General features: G+C 33.5%; 1 protein-coding gene across 2 annotated transcripts; it reads right to left on the bottom strand.

The window, feature by feature from the left end:
• Window positions 1–777: 777 nt before the first annotated feature.
• LOC105233335 (G-protein coupled receptor moody) lies at window positions 778–19793 on the bottom strand. 2 transcript variants are annotated; one of them, XM_011215389.4, is made up of 6 exons: window positions 19624–19793; window positions 4261–4320; window positions 4054–4194; window positions 3069–3239; window positions 2046–2824; window positions 778–1982 (listed from the first exon to the last, which is right to left on the bottom strand). In XM_011215389.4, exons 2-6 carry the CDS (start codon window positions 4317–4319, stop codon window positions 1474–1476), a joined length of 1659 nt encoding a protein of 552 aa, XP_011213691.2. In that variant the 5' UTR covers window position 4320; window positions 19624–19793; the 3' UTR covers window positions 778–1473. The 2 variants fall into 2 exon arrangements, with proteins under 2 accessions (XP_011213691.2, XP_019848420.2); XM_019992861.3 differs by lacking the exon at window positions 19624–19793 and adding an exon at window positions 18134–18941.
• Window positions 19794–20334: the final 541 nt, after the last annotated feature.

Here is a 20334-nt window from a genome sequence, read left to right as displayed (position 1 = left end):
CCGTATTTGTGCGCTGTGGATCTCGAAAAAAACAATGTCTGAATATAAACAAATCACTTCAATATTTTAATTTTAGGTATTAAAGGCAAAAAAAGATATATTTGTGCTTTTTTACGGCGACGTGCGTAATGTAATTTAATTACGTTAAGTTAAAAAAATTTTCAATGGAAAATATGTATTAATAAATAAGCCTGTGACGGTGAATCTCCAGAAGCGCCTTGAAAAAAAGTGGAACATTTTACATATATTTAATTCTGCTGTCTTCTACTTCTTTCTTTACCATAGGGATACCAAGGTCTTTATGGATATTTTCGGTACGCATGTATCATGGTGAACAAAAAAATTCCAAACATTTTCTTTGAAGCACCCTAATATATATATGTACATAAAAAGTAAATATCTCAGATGTAAAACAAAATGTTGTAAAGAAAATAAGTCTATAATTCATATTATAATTTAATAGCATACCAAATGGGTTTCATCTAACAACGAATATTAAGAATAATATTTTGTAATATAAATATTTAAAAACACCTAAAAATATTTCCCTGCCTATTACGAAGGTACGGGTGTAAATGTCGACTGCATCCGAACTTACTTACCTTGAGGCGCAGTACTCTTAAAAAATCGAACTTGAATTATATATAATCGGTCTTCCTGTTCATATTTAATGCAAAGGAAAAAGTTTATGTTAGATCAAGCACTTAATCTCTTCGAAACAATATTTCATATGTATGTATGTTTAGTTATGTGCTTACAATTTATTAAACTCAGATCTTAAATATATACAATTTATTATTCGATATCGTGGGCATTAAAACATATTCCTATGAATGTATATAAAACGATCACTTAATATCTATGTACATATATGTATACCTATAACTAAATATACAAAAAATATTGTGGGGATCTTATGATTTAATAATATATTCGTCAAAAGTAAATATAACTCTTATATACATATATGACATTATATATTTACATCATAAACATACAAACATTACTTAGTTATTATAAATATGTTTTTTTTTTTTATTTTATTATAATCCTGGCACATTCGTTCGTAATAGAAACATTAGAATACAATTTAATAAACAATTAAATATTGTTGTTGGAGTGGTTAAATATAAAAAATCACTATTACGCTTATAATGTACCTTAATTCGAAATCCATATTGTAAAAATACTGATTAAATAACAGATCTTAGTTAATATATTTTTAAACTACATCTGAACTCTTTTTGGTCCGAATTTCGAAATTGAAACTTTGCATTTTCTTGGTTGGAAAATCGTAAAAATATCGAGCAGGTACAAAAAAAAATGCTCTATTGGGAAGTTAAACTAAATTTATCTCGTTATTTCGCATATTCTTAACTTCTACTTATATGTTGTAAATCATATATGTATATTAAAATATATGTGTAAAATGTAAAAATATTGTAACATTATTAAAGCATATCAAGTAGTCTTTTAAATTTTTGGTTTAGCGATAAGTTTGACATCGTTATCGGGAGTGGCATTTATGTTTTGGCCATAATATGGGACTTTCTTCAGGACATTGTCCCTGTTCATAGTTGATATCGTCTTTACTTCTGTGTAGATGGATGGTTCCGGTTGAGGTGGCGTCACCACTTCTTCCTCTTCCTCTAGAATGATGTCGTCCCCTACCATTACCATTCGGTGGAGTTCCTTGTACGGGCCTCTTTGTGTGAAAAGCGGCGAATGGTTGACCAATGGGGATGCTTGTGGCATGTGGAGCGGTGCAGGAAGAGTTATTTGCTTGTTTTGTGCTGTTGTGTTCTCCTCCACTGTGGTTTCCAAGACACTCTGTGTGAACATTTTGTTCGTTAATTCCATGGAACTGCACAGTTGCGGTTGGAGCACATGGTCCGAGTTGCAATTTTGTTGCTCTCCCACTGACATGTGTGACACCATTGTTCGACTGTGGTTGTTGCTCAATGCGGTATCTTTCCATTTCTCTAAAACGAATTAGTGACTTAGTTTACAACGCTCATCCAAAATGCTACTTGCAGCCTACATACCTGCAGCACTACTTCCGCCAGCAGTTGATTTTCTAAAAGGCAATAATTTGGAGGGTTCACACATAATTACCGTTTTGTATGCTTTCCTATATTGCTTATTCATTATGACATAGATTATTGGATTTATACAGGCTGACAAATAGAGCATAATGTAGCTGAATATGTGGAAGTTCGGATAATCTACGTCTTTGTCGGCTACTTTAGCGATCGTTATTGGAAGATAGCATATTACAAATGACAAAAATATGGCCAACACCATTTTTGTTATACGCCACTCATTACGTTTAGCTCTCATCTCTCGTTGATCTTTGATGCGAGACGGCTTTTGAATGGCGTCCTGTTTCGCATCAGTGGAGAAGCTACTGTCTGAAGCCAGGTTAGATGATATCCTATTTTGTTCGCTCCCCATGACTGTGCCCGTGGGAGTTTGAACAGGTCTTAAATTGTTTGGGATAGAGTTTTGCTGATTTGCATGCGTTTTTAGTCGCAACTCTGACTGGCGTACAACCCAGAATATTTTTGTGTAGCAAGCAATTATAACCAAAGCGGGAATAATGAAAGCAGTGATGAAAAGTGCAGTCTTGCTGCTACGACCATGCTGGTCGCTCATAATAGAACATGTTTCCAACTTTTCATCATAACCAAACGTTCCCCATACACCCAGTAGCGTTGGTAATTGCATACCATAGGAGAATGACCAACAAAATATTATCATGACAGCAATCCAATGTTTCCTGTATATTTTTGCGTACGAAGCGTGATGAGCAATCATAACATATCTTGAGAAGAAATATGCACAAATATTACAATCAATTCTTTTATTTATTTAATAGAAACAATTATGCCAAATAATAATAGGCGAAAAATAGAAAATCTAAAAACTCAGTTTTAGTAAACGGATGAGAAACATGTTCTACTTGTAATAATACATTTTCTATACAATGCCTTTGTAGTTATCTTAATAAAAAAAACAGCGAAAAAAAAACAATTGCAAAATTTGGCTATTAACAAGTAAATTCTTACCTGTTGATTGTTATCATTGCAATACATAGCAGCGATACTCCAATGTTTCCATATTGGATGAAAGGTATTAGCTTACATAAGAATTCTCCATGAGTCCACGTACCTTGAAAAAATCTGATGGCACTGAAAGGTAGTACTATAGCACAGAATAGTAAATCGGCCATGCATAGGCTGGAATGCAAAAATAAACAAACGTTCGGATACTAACATTTATAGTATACGCGTATATGTGTTTTTACAATTGGTAGAGCTTAAGATTTCGCATAGTTTCCCTGCTTTCATTTCTCGTTAACTACACTGGCCAGTACCATAATCCCCCGTCTAAACAATTTAAAGAAATAATATTTTTTCAAACCAATTTTCATTGTCATAAAAAAAATGAAAATTAAAGATTTAATGGATTTATAAATAGCAGTCGTACCACCTACAGATAGTACATCGTTTTAATAGAAGTTTTTTGTAAATAATGGCGGAGACTACAGTCAACAATGGTTGGAACGACATTTACAGACGAATTAACTTTTGCATTGTTGAGGAGGGTTAAACACCTCCAAAAAGTGCTTGTTTATGAACTCTTCTCAGCTCAGGAATTTGGTCTTTTGACAAGATTCACAGGGAATATTTCTCAATAAAAGCTACCTACACTATGAAAAACGATTTTTTTTTTAGTTTTTGCACTGCATTACATAATGACTTCAATGAAATTGGATTCAGCAATCAGGTGGGAGAACATCTGATCCTTTAAATAAGGGCTCGGTGATTATATGAATCGACTTTCCTTGTTGCGAACATAATTTTTCTGAATAACTTAAATTTTCGCAAAGGTTATGTGTTGATTTAGCTGAGGTAGCTCATGTACAATTTTTACGACTTAAAGATTGTCAATCACACATACTAATGCAGTGAGATTGTAAAAAATTTAGTTGAGTCGATATAAACTTATCTTAATGAATTCCTTGCAATGAAAATACTCGTATGTACATACCTTATTATAAAAGCGGCGGCTACGTTTCGAACTTTCGGACATTTGTACAAAGCAGCGACGGTAAGAAAATTCCCAAATATACCTACGATCATTATAATAAAGGTTACAACTCCAGCAAATGTTAAAACCGTCGGAGAGAATCTGCAAAGCAATACATTTTATTGGCATCCACCATTATGTTAGTCTAAATATTATTTGTACACATACTCCGTTTTATGTTCTCCGCCCTCATTCGACAAATTAGGGTAGGCACTTGTGAAATCCATTCTGAAAAATATGGAAAATGAAATTAAAATATTTTTATTAGAAACCATTAAGATGCATTAAGTTTAGTTAATAAACTTTGTATTCAAAAATTTTTTCGAAGTCGTAAATAATTTCGTGTATCTTGGAACCACAATTAACACCAACAACAATGTCAGCATCGAAACCAACGCTGAATAACTCATGTAAACAGGTGCTACTTCGGGCTGTGTGGGTAAGTGAGATGCAATATGTTCTATCGATGAACAAAGATCAAATTCTACAAGTCACTCATCATCCCCGTTCTGCTATATGGTGCAGAGGCAAGAAGGATGACAACATCTGATGAGTCGGGGTTACGAGTTTTCGACAGAAAGGTTCTACGAAAAATTTATGGTCCTTTGCGAATTAATAACGGCGAATACCGCAGTCGATGGAACGACGACCTGTACGAGATATACTACAGTATCGTTGGCGAGAAAAGGACGAGCGCAAAATTTCTGGTTGATATATCAAAAACTGAGGGACTAGTTTGCATATATACAGATGGACAGACGGACATGACTAAATTGATTCATCTTGTCATACTGCTAAATTATATACATATACTATATACTTTGTAGGGTTTCTGACGTTTCCTTGCCAACTTGTCATGCACACTTCGTGGCAAACTTAATATATTCTGTTCAGGATATAAACAATAAAAGTTTAAGGATTAGCGATTTAAAAGATATTTTTATAGTTGATTACAAAGTTGATCAGTAGAGCAACTACAACCTCACTATTAATATTGGTCGTTAGTCAGTTATAGGTTATGTTGCCGTCAGATAGTCCTCTACCTGAGCTGGGAGTCTGGGAGTCATTTTTCTCTGTGTTGATTTGGGGTGAATAAATTTTCTATGGTGTAAAAAAAATTTTACATTTTGCTGTGGCAAATGGAAAGTAAAAGTTTGCGGGTTGAGGTGTTCAAAAGAAACGCAAATGCGTTTTTGAATGTTGCCTTGTTATTTAAATTATTAAGTATAGTCGTAAAATTAGTTAAATGAAAAGCAAATATTTTGCTTGCTAATAACAATTTTAATAAGACTAGAAAAAATTTAATAATTTGTATTCGGTATACATATATACGCACATACATATTTATGTCTTCATATGTAGGTACAAAAATACATTTACTTTAAGATTTTTTATCAACTATAAACATATTATTTCGTCACCTGAAATGCAAAATAACGTATCATCAAAAAATCCGAAATTGAGTGACTTTTTGATTACGCTTCACTACTTCAAATTACATACATAATATTACATATGTTCAACATTTTAAACCAGTTTTAACCAATATTAAAATTTTGTTTCACTCATGTTCCATTTTATTTCGTGTTTCATTCATGCCACTGTAAATTTCTGAAAATGTTGTTACGTTATTTTGCATTTCAGGTGACGATTTGTATTTAATTCCTTCATCTTATTTTAGTTTGCAATACTTTGGCTAAATAAAGAATTTTCCTTATTTTGAGTATCATTACTACTTTTTAATATAATAATTTACATAAACCAATTAAAAATTACGAATTAAAGACATATTTTATAACATATTGTTATGATTCTTTCAAATTCGTTTATTCCCGAATGAATATCTGCATTGTCAAATTTTACTTAGATCTGGTGCTATTAAAATTGTGTCGTTTATATTCACAACATAAGACATCAAAATTTCACACTTATCTGTCAAAATTTTAATTTTTCTACGGTTTGGTTTCCGTGCACTTGACAAATTAAAATTAATTCAAATATTTATCAAGTAAGAAATACAATATTTTGGTATTCTGCGACAATCTTGATAAAGTAAAAGCTTCAGTTCGCAAAGCTTTTCCCCACACGTGTGGTGGACAAAATAATGTAAATAGGAGCGACTGATTTCTATTCAAATTATATTTATTCGTTAAAATGGACTCTTCTGCAACGTAAGCTTTGCTCATATATCAATTAAGTAATTATTAAAAAAATTTATAATAATTTAACTTTTATTTGATAGTTAACCAAAACACGATCGAGCTATTCACGAGCGGCTAGAGGCATATGTTTTATTTTGCCAATACACCCAGAAATGGGTACGGGGAAAAATTGCCCAAAAACGCCTGAACAGATGAAGGAATTATGCCAGCAGTTGGCACATGAAATAAATTCTTGTAAAGGGCCAATACGAAGTGCTGCAAAATGGAAAGGGGTAATATTTTAGTTTATGTTGATACATATATTCGTCTATTTATTATATCGTGTTAATTTGTAGACGTTAGGCGTTTGGAAAAGCCAATTTCGCACTCGTGCAAGGCGGTTAAAAATGAATCAAAGGCTCACAGGTTAAGGTCCAAGCCGATGACCGACTTTGAAGAAAAGGCTTTATCTAAATTGGTTCGGCTGTTGTGGATGGTATAAAAATGTCCAAAGCCTTTGACGGTTTAATGCGCAAAATCAACAATTTCATCACCCACGGGTAGTCCTCTGCAATTATGCAGTCCCGTAGAAACAACCCCAAATCCCGAACAAACAGCAAGTCCATCCACACCATCTACAAATCCATTACTTATCTTGGAAATCCAGGTAACTTTTCATTATGATATATGTAATTACAAAATGCATATATAAATTTGTTTGCAATTTCTTATTACGTTTTTCTTTTAGCAATAAACTCATCAGCATTTTGATAGCTGATATGCCCAAAAGGCATGCTGCTGAAGAGGAGAGGCGACGGGAGCATCGTGAAATTATGCAGACCATTCAAGGCCTAACGAATTCCATAACGGAATAAATAAAATCGTATAATAATAACCTAAAATAATGTTGAAAGTTTGATTAAAATAATAGTAACATATGGGTAATACTTTTAAATTAATATTTATTGAATTTAATAAGTTTGGTTTTTTTTTGTTTTAAAATACAAAAAAGGAATACAAATTTCAATTTGCTTTCTTTTAACAAAAAGGATAAAATAATGTATAAGAAAAATAATTCGTTACGAGCACTGTCAAGAGCATTTGACATCTTAACAACTTATAAAGAAAAGAGCGTTTTATTTCAGACACAGAATACGAAATGCTTGATAAATTTCAAATTTTGACAAATTAGTAATATGTTGAATTAGTCAAGTGCACAGAATATGGGTGTAAATGATTTAAATTAAGACATGATTACATAAGTAATCATGCATGTGAATCAAGCTTTCTACTCGTACTCATTTTTGCTTATTGGAGAATAATTTAAATTTACTATTGTTTTCATTTTTAATATATAACTTTACTTGTAATACAGCACTCTAATCCTAACTTTGACTGTACACATACATATATACAAAAATATTTTCATAGTCATCGCCGATTTGGTTTACGTGCCTTCCAAAATGTGCACATTAATTGCCGAAGCACTTTTGTTACTCTGGTTGAGGTATCCCCAAAGCATGTCAGTAGGTGCCAAGTCAGAACAATACGGAGGGTGACTTATCAAATCGATATTTTGAGTGCTCAAGAATGCAGTTGTTTTGGTCGATGGGTGAGACTTTGCATTGGTTTGAGAAGAGTAATCCATCTTCCTTATTTCTTGAAAGACAACTGGCAAACAAATGGTTGTATGCCATTCAGAAATTACTGTACTGCGTTGTTCCAGTGTATTGGTTGGGATATGTCCAATTTTTTTTCGAAAAAACAGGTAACTATTTGCTTGGAAGTGCTTCGTGCGCGAATAACTTTTGTTGGTTCGGCTCGTCCTAAAACACCTTTACAGTCGACTCCTGTTTACTTTCAGGTTCATACGCGTAAATCCATGATTCATCACCTGTCATGATGTCACAGATGTATTTCGAAGCACCGCCATCGTATTTTGTTAAAAGTTTTTTGAAACAATCGACAAGAACCTTGTTTTGAGCGATTGACAAATTGTATGGGATCCAACGCGAACAAATTTTTTTACAGTCAAATGTTCATATTATATTGGATATGTGCTAGTCCCACTTATGCCCACAGTTGTCTCAATCTCACGATAAGTCACATGAGGATCTTGCAATATCAGTTTGCGCTCAGCATCAATAAATTTCGAAACGTCCTGGAATGATCTACAACCATCGATAAACAGTGGTCCTCGATGAAGCTTCATCGCCAAAAATGGAATTAAGTTCATCGATGCACTGTTGATGAGTTCGAGATTTAATTCTAACTTTTAGCCGAGAGGAATCGTATGGTATGTATGTTGGGTATGCATACCATCAAAAATGTCAAACTGTACGATAAAATTGTAAAGTTCCGGTTTGCAACACTAGAGTTGCAAGTCCCGAAATATAAAAAGCAACCTAAATAGCCGTAACATCAGTACGCCAAAAAAATTGACAATGACTTTATGGGCAAGACTTCTACGAAATTATCGAACTACGAATAACTACAAGCAAGAAAATTAGGTTAACCTTTTAATGAAGTTCAATTTAGCTATAAATCGCTAAGGAAACGCAAATTGAATTTTTCTCAGACAAATAATGTATGCATACATATGGACACACAATAAACAAGAGCGTGATGTATGTATGAATGTCTGTAGGTACATACAAATGCATATATGTACATACATAAATAAGTATATATTTATTCGCATACAAATTTTAACTTAAAACTTAACTTTTATCTACAACAAACACTGAAAGGATGCTATGTTGCAAGAGTGTTAGTGAATAGATAAGAAACTTTATGTATACGTGCACATGTACGTATATGCACACATATGTATATCCCACTACCGATTTCCCGGCAGTAAAATAATTCGTCACCCATCCTATTACATTACTACAGCAGGGCATTCACGAGTACGAACAAATAAGTAAGTGCAGACGAAATATTGAATATGTTCACTTGTATGGTCAACATATCATACATACAAATGTAGTCACATATGTACATATGTATGTGCTTGCATATACATATGCGTTAATAAACGGCTGTGAAGACTTGCGTTGACTTGGTGGTGCTCGCCCAGAGATCGTAGTGTATTTCATTGTCTTTAAATTAATGTCAATTAAGTAATTTAAAAAGGTCAACTCTAAGTAAAAAATATATATTCACATCTGTAAAATAGCTTCACTGTTATTGCATGCGTTCACGATTATAAAGAGAGGACATTTCGCACAGAGCTTCACTTAATAGATTTTATTTAATTAAATGTATTATTTTAGGTGATTGCAAAGATCAAATAATTATTAGGACTACGGGTTAATAATTTGATTTTCATGTATACATACATATATATGTATGTATGTACATATGTATCTGTTTTATGCATGTCTGTCGTAGATGTATTTATATATGTACTATGTGTATGTAGATAATTATGTATGTAAAAGAAATATTTTCACGGTAGATTAGTTCCAATAAAAACCATGTTAAAAAGACATTGATTATTTCACTGAATTTTTTCTAGTTACAATTGTTCTGACCAACAAACTTGTTTGTATCCACAAAAATGGAACTCTCTAAATTTGTGATATGAACATATTTCGCAATAATTCAATCTGACAAATAAAATTTAAGCCCAACAAAATTTGAGTCGTGCTAAATGGAATAAAATCATGTAAATAGTTAAAAATTGTTATATTTTCAAACCCTGTTAAGTTAAAACCGTGAAAAAAGAATGTGTAAACCAGAATTAGGTGTAACACGATTCAGTTAATTGTTTTATGTCGCTTAAATACACTTGTATAGTATGGCTTCGTGCTCAAGAATTCCTATCTTATATTTTCATCTGTATATGTTTATGCATAGGATATCTTGGGCGTACATCCGTTTTTTTTTTTAATTTAACTGTTTGACTTTTCAAGCAAAACACATACCATATGTATGGTCCTCATCATGCATTTCCCAAATCGATTCGTCTACATTTTGCGATATTTTTTAACAGTAATATCTGTGGCGTTTTTTGGGCTCTTACAAAATTATAAATTGGTCGACTCCACATTTTTTTAATTTATGTTGTTCGTGAAATTTCTTAGAATTGTTATAAATGTGTAAATGTTACTGTTTGTATTAAGAAGTTAGAGAACTAAAATTAAAACAGTAAAATTTGTTGATAAAATTATTTATGAATGTGAATTTAATAAGAAAAGCCACAGTCTACGCTTATTTGAAAACCAGAATTGTGTATATCTTTTCATGTATATTGAGAATCTGGGCTTAATGAATATCAATTTAAACAAAATTGTTTATTAATAAATATGGTAGCATTATTTTAGACACATTTTGCTGGTAATGCAGACCTGCAACATTTCGCAACCATTCTTTCAAGCCCATACAACAGTGTGCAGGTTTAATGGCGAGTATTTTATTTTCGATGATTAATATGTTTTTTTGTTTTCTAATTCCGAAATTCAGAAGGCAACCATTGGCTACCGTAAAAACTGAAGGATCGGAATAAAGCGCTTTTTCATTTGACAAGCTATTATTGCCCATGCTCGAGATATTATAGCAGATAGTTGCCATACAAACTAATCGACCAAAGTTCTTGAAATAAATATTTGTAATATAAATAATATTAATACCACGCTAAAATCACGTTTTCCGTTTTCGAGTAGTGAGCTAATCAATAAAATGTTTATATTTTTGCTACAAGTTGCTACACCGGTTCCTTGGCTTACTGGTTAAGATACAGAACTCAAATTTGGTCGCAAAGAATCACATTTAAGAGGTACTTTTAGATTGATATAAGTTTAATGTACATATATGAGGTCCTAACCAATAACGTTGTACCGCCCAAATTTTCACAAAATTAATCTTCTGAGCCATTCCAACGATAGTGTGAAAATAAGTGAAATCGGATGATAATATCGTTTTTCCTCATATAACGGGTTTGTTGAAAACTATTTAAAGCTCGATAAATCAATAACTAAATGCGTCAGAGATATTAAATTTTATATCAAAGATGGCACAGAAGGGATTTAAAGCAGCTGGTGTGTTATATATTAAAAAAATTGTTTGAAAATATGTTCTTAACTCTATCTGAGCAATGTTAAAATTAAGGCAATCGGCCACCCCCTTTCTCTGCCCCCAATATATTCCATTTTCGCCAGACTTTAAACCGTTCAGGTTGGTCAAAATGTGATATTTTAATGAAATTAAATGGATAAATTTCCTAGAAAATTATGTTGCTTACCACTGAATATGAAAGGAAGGTCTGTAGTATAGACCTCATATCTGGTGTTGCTAAGCGCATAACTCAACAACGCCTGGACCAATTTGGCCAATTCTTTTTTTAAGTGTTCGTTGAGGTTCAAAGATGGTTTTTACGGCAAGAAAAATTCGAATAATTGCCAGAAAACCCCTAAAAACAGCCCTTTTCTTTTTTCCCATATAAACGAATGAAATAGTAACGCTAATGCTCGAGAACGGCTGAACCAATCTTGATAAAATTTTCAGAGGTTGTTCGGTTGTGGATCGGGGAAGGTTTAGAAATAAAAAACCGTATGCTTTTCGTAAGGAAAAGTCGGAAAATTGGACAATTCCAAAAAGTAACTTTTTTTTATACAAAATGTATTTTTTTAAATTTTTTGTTTTGTTTTTCAATTGCTTGAATCGTTCAAATTTGTCATGTGCTTTTTTTATTCTGGCTATTCAAAAAAAAAAAAATTATTGAAAATTATTCAGTGAAAACGTTATGTGTGTTGAAATTTGTTACGATGCCACGAAGAGCGCTAATATCGGTCGGCATTCTTTTTGGTTTTAACATCCATTGGTAGCCCAAGGCACATGACCGAGTACTCCCAGGATGCGAAATTATGTACTCCGTTGAGAGGCAAAAGAGAGGTTTGCCGCACGCACACATTCTTCTTTGGATGGAGGATGGTGGTTACACCAGATCAAAACGCCAGATGAAAACCAATATGACCTTGCGGACACCATAATCGCACTTCGGTTTGTATGTCTGACAATAAATGCTCGAAACAGTATCCACGTGGTTTTCTGTCGGAAACGCAAACTGGAAATGATGGATATCAACTCTATCTGCGTCGCTCACTAGATAACAATGGCAGAACATTCAGCATTCAATTTAGAAGAATGAATATCGAAGTTGACAACACATGGATCGTACTATATTCCCCACTATAGTCTAATTCACATTCAAAACTCATATCAATGTTGAGTATTGCAGTTTGGTGAAATCGATAAAATACGTTTCTAAGTACGTCACCAAAGGAAGCAACATGGTGGTTATTGGTCTTGAACGATCCGGTCGAACTGCAATAAAGAGCTTTGTAGGATATTTACTTTTGCAATTCATGAACGTTTTCCGACTGTTGTGCGTCTCGGAGAATGGCCAAAGAGTGTATTTCAACCCAGAGAATATAGTACAGCCAGTGGAAACACCCCCAGCAACAAAAGTGATCCGTTTGCGGGAACATTGATTTATTCGTATATACCTTGATATGAAGTGCAAGGCCAACCAGTAGATGGACATCCAGGTGTATTCTCAACTAATAAGATTGGAGAATTTACACAATCACAAGGAATCAGAATGCTTGATTCTATGAATTCCTTTCAGTTCTAACGATTTGCCATTTCAGTTTATCCGTATTCCGTTTCCAGTGAAAATTGCAATTGAGATGACAATCAACAGGACACAAGAATAGTGGCATAATGTGTGGCATAAATGTGGAAATGCTATGTTTGTCACACGGCTAACGTGGCGTGCTCACGAGATGGAAAACCATCCTTTCTGTACACCGGGAACAGAAACCAAAAAATGTTTATCAAGCTGCGTTACATTGAAAAAATGAAATGATAAATTCAACTATCTTTTAATTTCAAAACACATAATTTCACGCAGGACAACGGCTGCGGGACCAGTTGGTTTCTAATAAAGTGAATTCCGATCCTCTGGTTGACATTTTCCACATCAACTTAATATCTGAATTTAGCCTTTTCGGTTGAGCTGATATCACATATATATGTATGTATGTACAGTATGTTAGTTGAAGATGTTTTTAATTTAATTTTAGCTAAAACGAACTAAAATAGCAATAAAATAAAGTTAAAGTTAACGGCCTACAATACATTTATCACGATTTCTTCAAATTCTCTTCTTTTGAATCATTTCGTATAATTTTTTCATATAAAATTTTGCCAGCATCTTAGTCCTTCCTTACTTGTTTAGTAAATGAGATACTTGTAAATTTTGCGTATATTTGCTTTATTATATAAATACGTCTTAATTTGTCAATTTTCCAGATAAAATATTTTCTTCAATGAAGTTATTGCATAACTTTTTGACGAACAGTTCATAGCACAATTTTGTTGTTAAGTTTCTAAGATATATTATTGATGAGGCGAAATTACTGATGGTTAGACTGAACTAAAAAATTGCTAATTCGATTTATTATAACTTCGAAAACATTTTTTTGATCTTCTGACATATGGGTTTTTTTAGTCCCAACAAATTGGTTTAATTCATCGCGATTGTAATTGTATGTAATATAATCACCCAAAATCATTATATTTCTTTTCATCATTGTACATCATTGTACACTTAAGCACTTTGTTTTTTTTTTGTTTTTAAGTAACGGGTGGGCCATATAAAATTTTAAATTTAAAAAGTGGGCGTAAAAGATTGAGTGTAGCGTTTGCTGTATGGCACGTAGCGCCGTCCTGCTGGAACCAAATGTTGTCCAAGTCTTCCTCTTCAATTTGCTTGAAGAAAAATTCGGTTAACATTGCGCGATATCGCTCACCATTGATGGTTACGGCGGTTCCTTCTTCATTTTCGAAGAAAAATGGGCCGATGATTCCACCAGACCAAAATCCGCACCATACAGTGATTCGAGCTGAGTGCATTGGCTTCTCGACGATTAGATAATTTTTCGGTAAAATTGAATGGGTTGAAGACTCACCACTTTGGAAAAAAGTTTTCAATATTTCCCAGTTTTCTTCTAGTGAATAGCGACCCATTTCGTAAATTTTAGACTTTTTACTGAATATCTGTCACTTTCCGAATGGTATTTGACGTTTCCAATGTCGAAATATAGATAATTCAAATTTAAAACGTTAGATAGCCCACCCTATAGTTTCCCATATAATTCTAAGGAGCTTCTGAGTATAATAATGTCCCTAATGTGTCTTCTGTTCAGAGTTTAAAATAAATTTTCGAATTTAGTATAGCCACGACTTTTGATTAAGTTGTTTCGGATGACAGGACAGATTTTCCTTTTCATAGGTGAGACTAATTACTGATACACCACTTTCTACACAATTTTTTATTTCGTTTCATAATTACTGAATTAGTTGAACCTTGTTTATTATTTTTTTTTTTTAGACAGTCAGTAAACTCAATCTGTTTCCATCATTTTCAAATTATGAATTTACATTATACTCTACAAAGTTTAATCATTTCACTTGTCGGTTCTCTTTCTTTTATACAATTAACTAAATCGATAAGTGTAGAAAATATCTTGAATCTCTTTTATATATAAGCCGCCCAAAAATTCAAACAAACCAGAAGAAATATTTTTTTCGCGTAAAAAATGCTTTAGTAACCACTTTGTTTGTTTTCCTTTCAGCTATTCTCTTGTGCGAATTCAACTCCATAACCTTGTTGTTGATGTTAGATATATATTTTTTCTAATATTTTTCTACAATCTACTAACTATGTTAATCAAATTTAAGTTTATTTTGAATTACAATGACAAGAAGGAGTAGGTTATCAGATAATTTTGCAGTATCTAATTGGTAAAGAAATATAATATGTGATATATGAGCCTTTCTGCAACCCTAAATAAACTGGATTTTCAGTAGATTCGAAAAAATCACAATTTTTGATTTATTTTTGTAACTAACCAAGTTCGTTTTCAATTACTTCCGACTGATATCTATCTTCTATGTACATACATATACATACATATAAATAAAAATGAATCGCCAAAATGTATGTAAGTACGCTCATAACTTTCATACGATTGAACCAAATTTGATAATTCTTTTTTTAAAATGTTCGTTGAGGTTCAGGGATGGTTTCTGCGGAGAAAAAAATTCGAATAATTGCCGGAAAACCCCTAAAAACAGCCCTTTTCTTTTTCTCATACAAACGGATGAACGTTTGTTCGTTAGTAACGCTAAGAGAACGGCTGAACCAATATTGATGAAATTTTAAGAGGTTGTTCGTTGTGGATCAAGAAAGGTTTAGAAATAAAAATATCTTATACTTTTCATGAAAAGTCGGCAAATTGGATAATTCCAAAAAGGAACTTTTTTCCATAAACATTTTTTTTCAATTTTTGTTTGTTTTATTTTTCAATATTTTGATTTGTAAATTATTTGAATAGTTCAATTTCGGTCGCTTGCTTTTTTATTCCGGCTATTCAAAAGAAAAATTATTGAAAATTATTCAGTGAAAACTTTACGTGTGTTTCACACAAAGAGGTCAATTGCAGATTGAAATTTGTTACGAAGCCACCAAGAGGTCGCCCTAATATCGGTCCATCAAAGTATGGCAGCACAAGGCAAGGCAAGGCAAGAAGTACTCCCAGGATGCGGTGACAGCAAGCGATCGTCACGATGTCACAGCACCACTTTTCAAACAACAGTTACAATGTTTCATGGACTTTATCTTGGAGTAATGTAGGTATATGTGGTGCTGTTAGATGCTAAATGTACTCTGTTGAGTGGCAAACGAGAGGTTTGTCGTACGTACATACATATTCTTCTTTGGATGGTGGATGGTTGTCACACCAGATCAAATTAATGAGCTCATTTCTGCGGAAATTAATGATACAAAGAAAGATCCAGTATTACATGAAGTGATGAAAACCAATATGGTTCATGGACCTTGCGGACACCACAATCCCACTTCGGTTTGAATGTCTGACAATAAATGCAAGAAATCTTATCCATGTGCATTTCGGAAACACAAACTGGAAATGATGGATATCCACTCTATCGGCGTCGCTCACCAGACGACAATGGCAGACATTTAGCATTTAATTTAGAGGCGTAAATATCGAAGTTAACAACACATCAAAATTGACAACACATATTACGTACCATATTCGCCACTATTGTCTAATTCACATTCAAAAGACATGTGAATGTTGCGCATTGTACTTTGGTGTAATCGATAAAATACGTTTCTAAATACGTCACCATAGGAAGCAACATGGCGGTTATTGGTCGATACGTGAACTGAAATAAAGCGCTTTGTAGGATATTTACTTTTGCAATTCATGAACGTTTTCTGACTGTTGTGCGTCTCGAAGTTAATTTGGAGAATGACCAAAGAGTCTATTTCAACCCAGAGAATACAGTACAGTCAACAGAAACACCACCAGCAACAAAATTAACATTGGCGAGTTTTTTCTCAACTTCCGTCAGTGATCCGTTTGCGAGAACATTGCTCTATTCGAAATACGTTGATATTATACATGGGATGCATCATCGAAGAAATAGTTACGCAGAAAGCAGGGTCATCCAATAGATGGACATCCAGGTGTGTTCTCAACTAATGCATTAGAACGAATTTACACAATCCACCCGAAAAACGACGATTGCTTCTACATTCGGTTGCTATTGATTAATGTACGCGGTTCAAATTCATTTGAGTTATTGCATACTGTGAATGGTACGATGTATGCAACTTTTTGAGAAGCAAGCTAGCAATTACAATTGCTGGAATATGATGATCACTGGAATCAAACGAAAGACGATGCGATGGCTACTTCGAATGCCACTGAAGTTCGCACAAATTTCGCGATAATCAGCCTTCAAATCCGCGTTATGGGATGCGACCAAAAATAACATTGCCGAAGACGTTTTACATTGTATACGCTAAGAATTGGAAATGGGTCAATACTGGTTGATACTTCCCGTGGTCTGATATTAACCAAATTGTCGTAAGTACGGATTCCTTGAGTGTACGGACAATCTTAGCTGCCACAAATACCTATGTTGTTGACATAAACTGGAAAATTCAAAGTCAAATTCCAGGAGACTTGCGGTCATACAAATCGATCGATCGTCTTGACAATGAAGACGACACCGTGAATTACCAGTGGAATTTCTAAATTCTTTGGAGAGGCCTGGTATGCCACCGCATCATCGCAATCTGATTGTGACGCACCTATCAAATATAAGGGGCAGAATGCTTGAATCTACGGATTTCTTTTGAGTTCTAACGATTTGCCATTTCAGTTCAAAAGTATTCCGTTTCCAGTGAAAATTGAATTTAAAATGACGATCAACAGGATAGTCGCATAGTGGGTGGCATACATTTGGAAATGCTATGTTTTTCACACGGCTAACGTGGCGTGCTCACGAGTTGGAAAACCATCTTCTCTGTACATTTACGCACCGGAACAGAAACCAAAAAATTTTGTTTATCAAGCTGCGTTACATTGAAGAAAAATGTAGACAAATAGCAAATAAATGATTATCAATAAAATATGAATTTTTGTCTTTTCATTTCAAAACACATAATTTCACGCAGGACAATGGCTGCGGGGTCAACTAGTTTTTTTATAAAATTCGAATTCGACGACTTGACGAGTTAAGCTGATTTAGCCATGTTTTTTGTCAGTATGTACGCGACCTAGGGCTTCAGGTTTTTAAATATCGATCTGAACATGTCTTTTTCTCTCCTCAAACAACTTTCGGGCCACTAGCATATACATACATACATAGATGCTTATTGCCCAAAATCGAATTTTATGGAAAACTTATTTTATTCGACAGAATATCTTCAAGAAAATTTGGCATGGAATATTGCCTAAGACAATGCTATAATATTGCATTCGAATTTAGATCGGATAGTCGTCATACCAACTTACCTATCAAATTCAGTTCTTGTATGGAATTTTTATTTTATTTTAGATATTTATCTGAACGAAACTCATCATTTCTTGCAGAACTATGGATATTGATGAAGCATCGGCAATGCCATAAGCGACGTCATGCCCTTGGCCTCTCCGTTTAGCCCTTAACAATGTCAAGTGGCTCCGCTTGCCTTCGAATAGCCTTCAAAATGATCACAACAAGTAAGTTAACTTACGGTGGCGGTTTTTAGCATTCGGTAGCCACCTAGAAACTATCGCGATTATTATCATTCATTTACTGTATCGCGTTAGAAAGTGCACGCTATGACGAAGTCATGAAATTAGACAATAATCCAATATTATATTTTTCGAAAAAGTAAGCACAATACGGATATCTTTACAAAAGAACTAGTTAATGGAAATCCACCACACACCGACTATAACATTTCATCGATACGACCTAATAGTATAGCACATGTTAGAGTGAAGAATGGCTGTAAGTTAAGTAGTTGTCACTTTTTTCTTGCAATGCCTCTATTACATAGTCGTCAAATAATTTTAATTGTCAACAAAATAGTTATTCGTAAATGAACTATGAAATTGCTTCAACTGCACGGCCTTATCAGATACTGTCGAGCTCCGAGTATGTGCCACTGAAATGTTTACATACCATGTACGTACAAACAAGTGATACTCACGAGTTGTTGTATAAACAAAAATCGCGTAATCGTGAGCGCAACACAAGTCTGTAGTAATATTTTTTAAAGTGGCGAGAGTGAGATTAAATTGGGAGTGTGAGCTATGACTGTTTTAGACCTCATTTCGCGAATTTAATTAATTATTTTATGGTCAAGCTCTAGAATGTAAGTATGTATGTATGTAATTCTAATGTATATGTAGCAGAGGAGTGTATGTGTGCCAATTCATGCTTAACAGCGTCTGAATTGTGATGACAGCTTAAAATGTACATATGTATGTATGTACATAAGTATGTATGCGAACCGCCAGTCAAGCGTGAGTCAGTAAGCCCGCTTTACTTGCAACTTTCCTCATTTATTGTACATGCGTGTATATACATACATACATACATACTGATATTTGTTCAATTCCAAGTAATGTAAAGCTGAATCGACTCAGCTTTAGCAACAAAACCAAAAGTATTTGTATATTTAGAAGTACCGCTTTTGTAATTATAAAAACACATAACTATGAATCACAATTTATAAGTAAGTTTCAAGCTGATGACTAACAGATATTTTTCACTTTTTTAGCCAATCTTTGTCCGAATTTATGTTATTTATCCTCTACATCAACCACATTTGTTGCGAGGTTCGCATACAAATACATATCTTAGGCTGATAATACACAAAAATAAATATAACATCTTTTAACTAAAGCTCACAGGAACCAAAATTTTCATTCAGTGATAAGAAAATTGATAATTTTTTTTTTTTAATTCCGGTCGGCTGTGTATAAAACTTCGATTGGTATAATTGTTAACTTACTTAAAAACACGTTGGTAATTTTTTGAAATTTCATAAGATTCTACACGAAATTTAGTATTTTCGTTCTTGTGAATGAATTGCAAGCGCGGAAATACTATGACTGCAGTATCAGTATCAGCAGAACACGAACCGAATGCGTTGACATTATAACGACAATTGAGCGAAGAAAGAGAAACGATTAAGTAGTCAGTAAGCAGGCGAGTCGTAGTTAGTCCCAACGACATCAATAACACGATCGCCAGCAATACTCATGCTGACTTACATACATACATACATACGTATGTCAATGCTTATGCTTATTTATACACGTTTGTACGTTTGTGTGATATATGTATATCGATTATTTTCCGCAAGATTGACATAACTCGAAAATAAAAATGTAAGAGAATACACATTACTTTGAGATCTTGCTTCATCATGACTGGTATTTAAATGGGAGAGTGAATTATTGTTGTTGCTTATAGGCAAATGACTTGAATTGCTTTAATTAAAACATTACAGAAATTTTTTTTTTAAATATGTCCTTACATATGTATGTACAGTTGTTGTAGCTAACTTAAGCTATTTTCACCCCATCAAACATTTTATTATCAAGAGAATAACGTCTACATACATACATACATTGAAATTAAATAAAACTACTAATTAACACTGGGTTCGACATGTTGCTTTTAAAGTCAACTATAAGAATAATTGAGTATATATATACTT

Source organism: Bactrocera dorsalis, chromosome 4, assembly GCF_023373825.1.
Source record: "Bactrocera dorsalis isolate Fly_Bdor chromosome 4, ASM2337382v1, whole genome shotgun sequence".
Classification (NCBI taxonomy): Eukaryota; Metazoa; Arthropoda; class Insecta; order Diptera; family Tephritidae; genus Bactrocera; species Bactrocera dorsalis.
The sequence above is the reverse complement of the archived record's forward strand: the minus strand, read 5'-3'. Positions and strand labels throughout refer to the sequence as shown.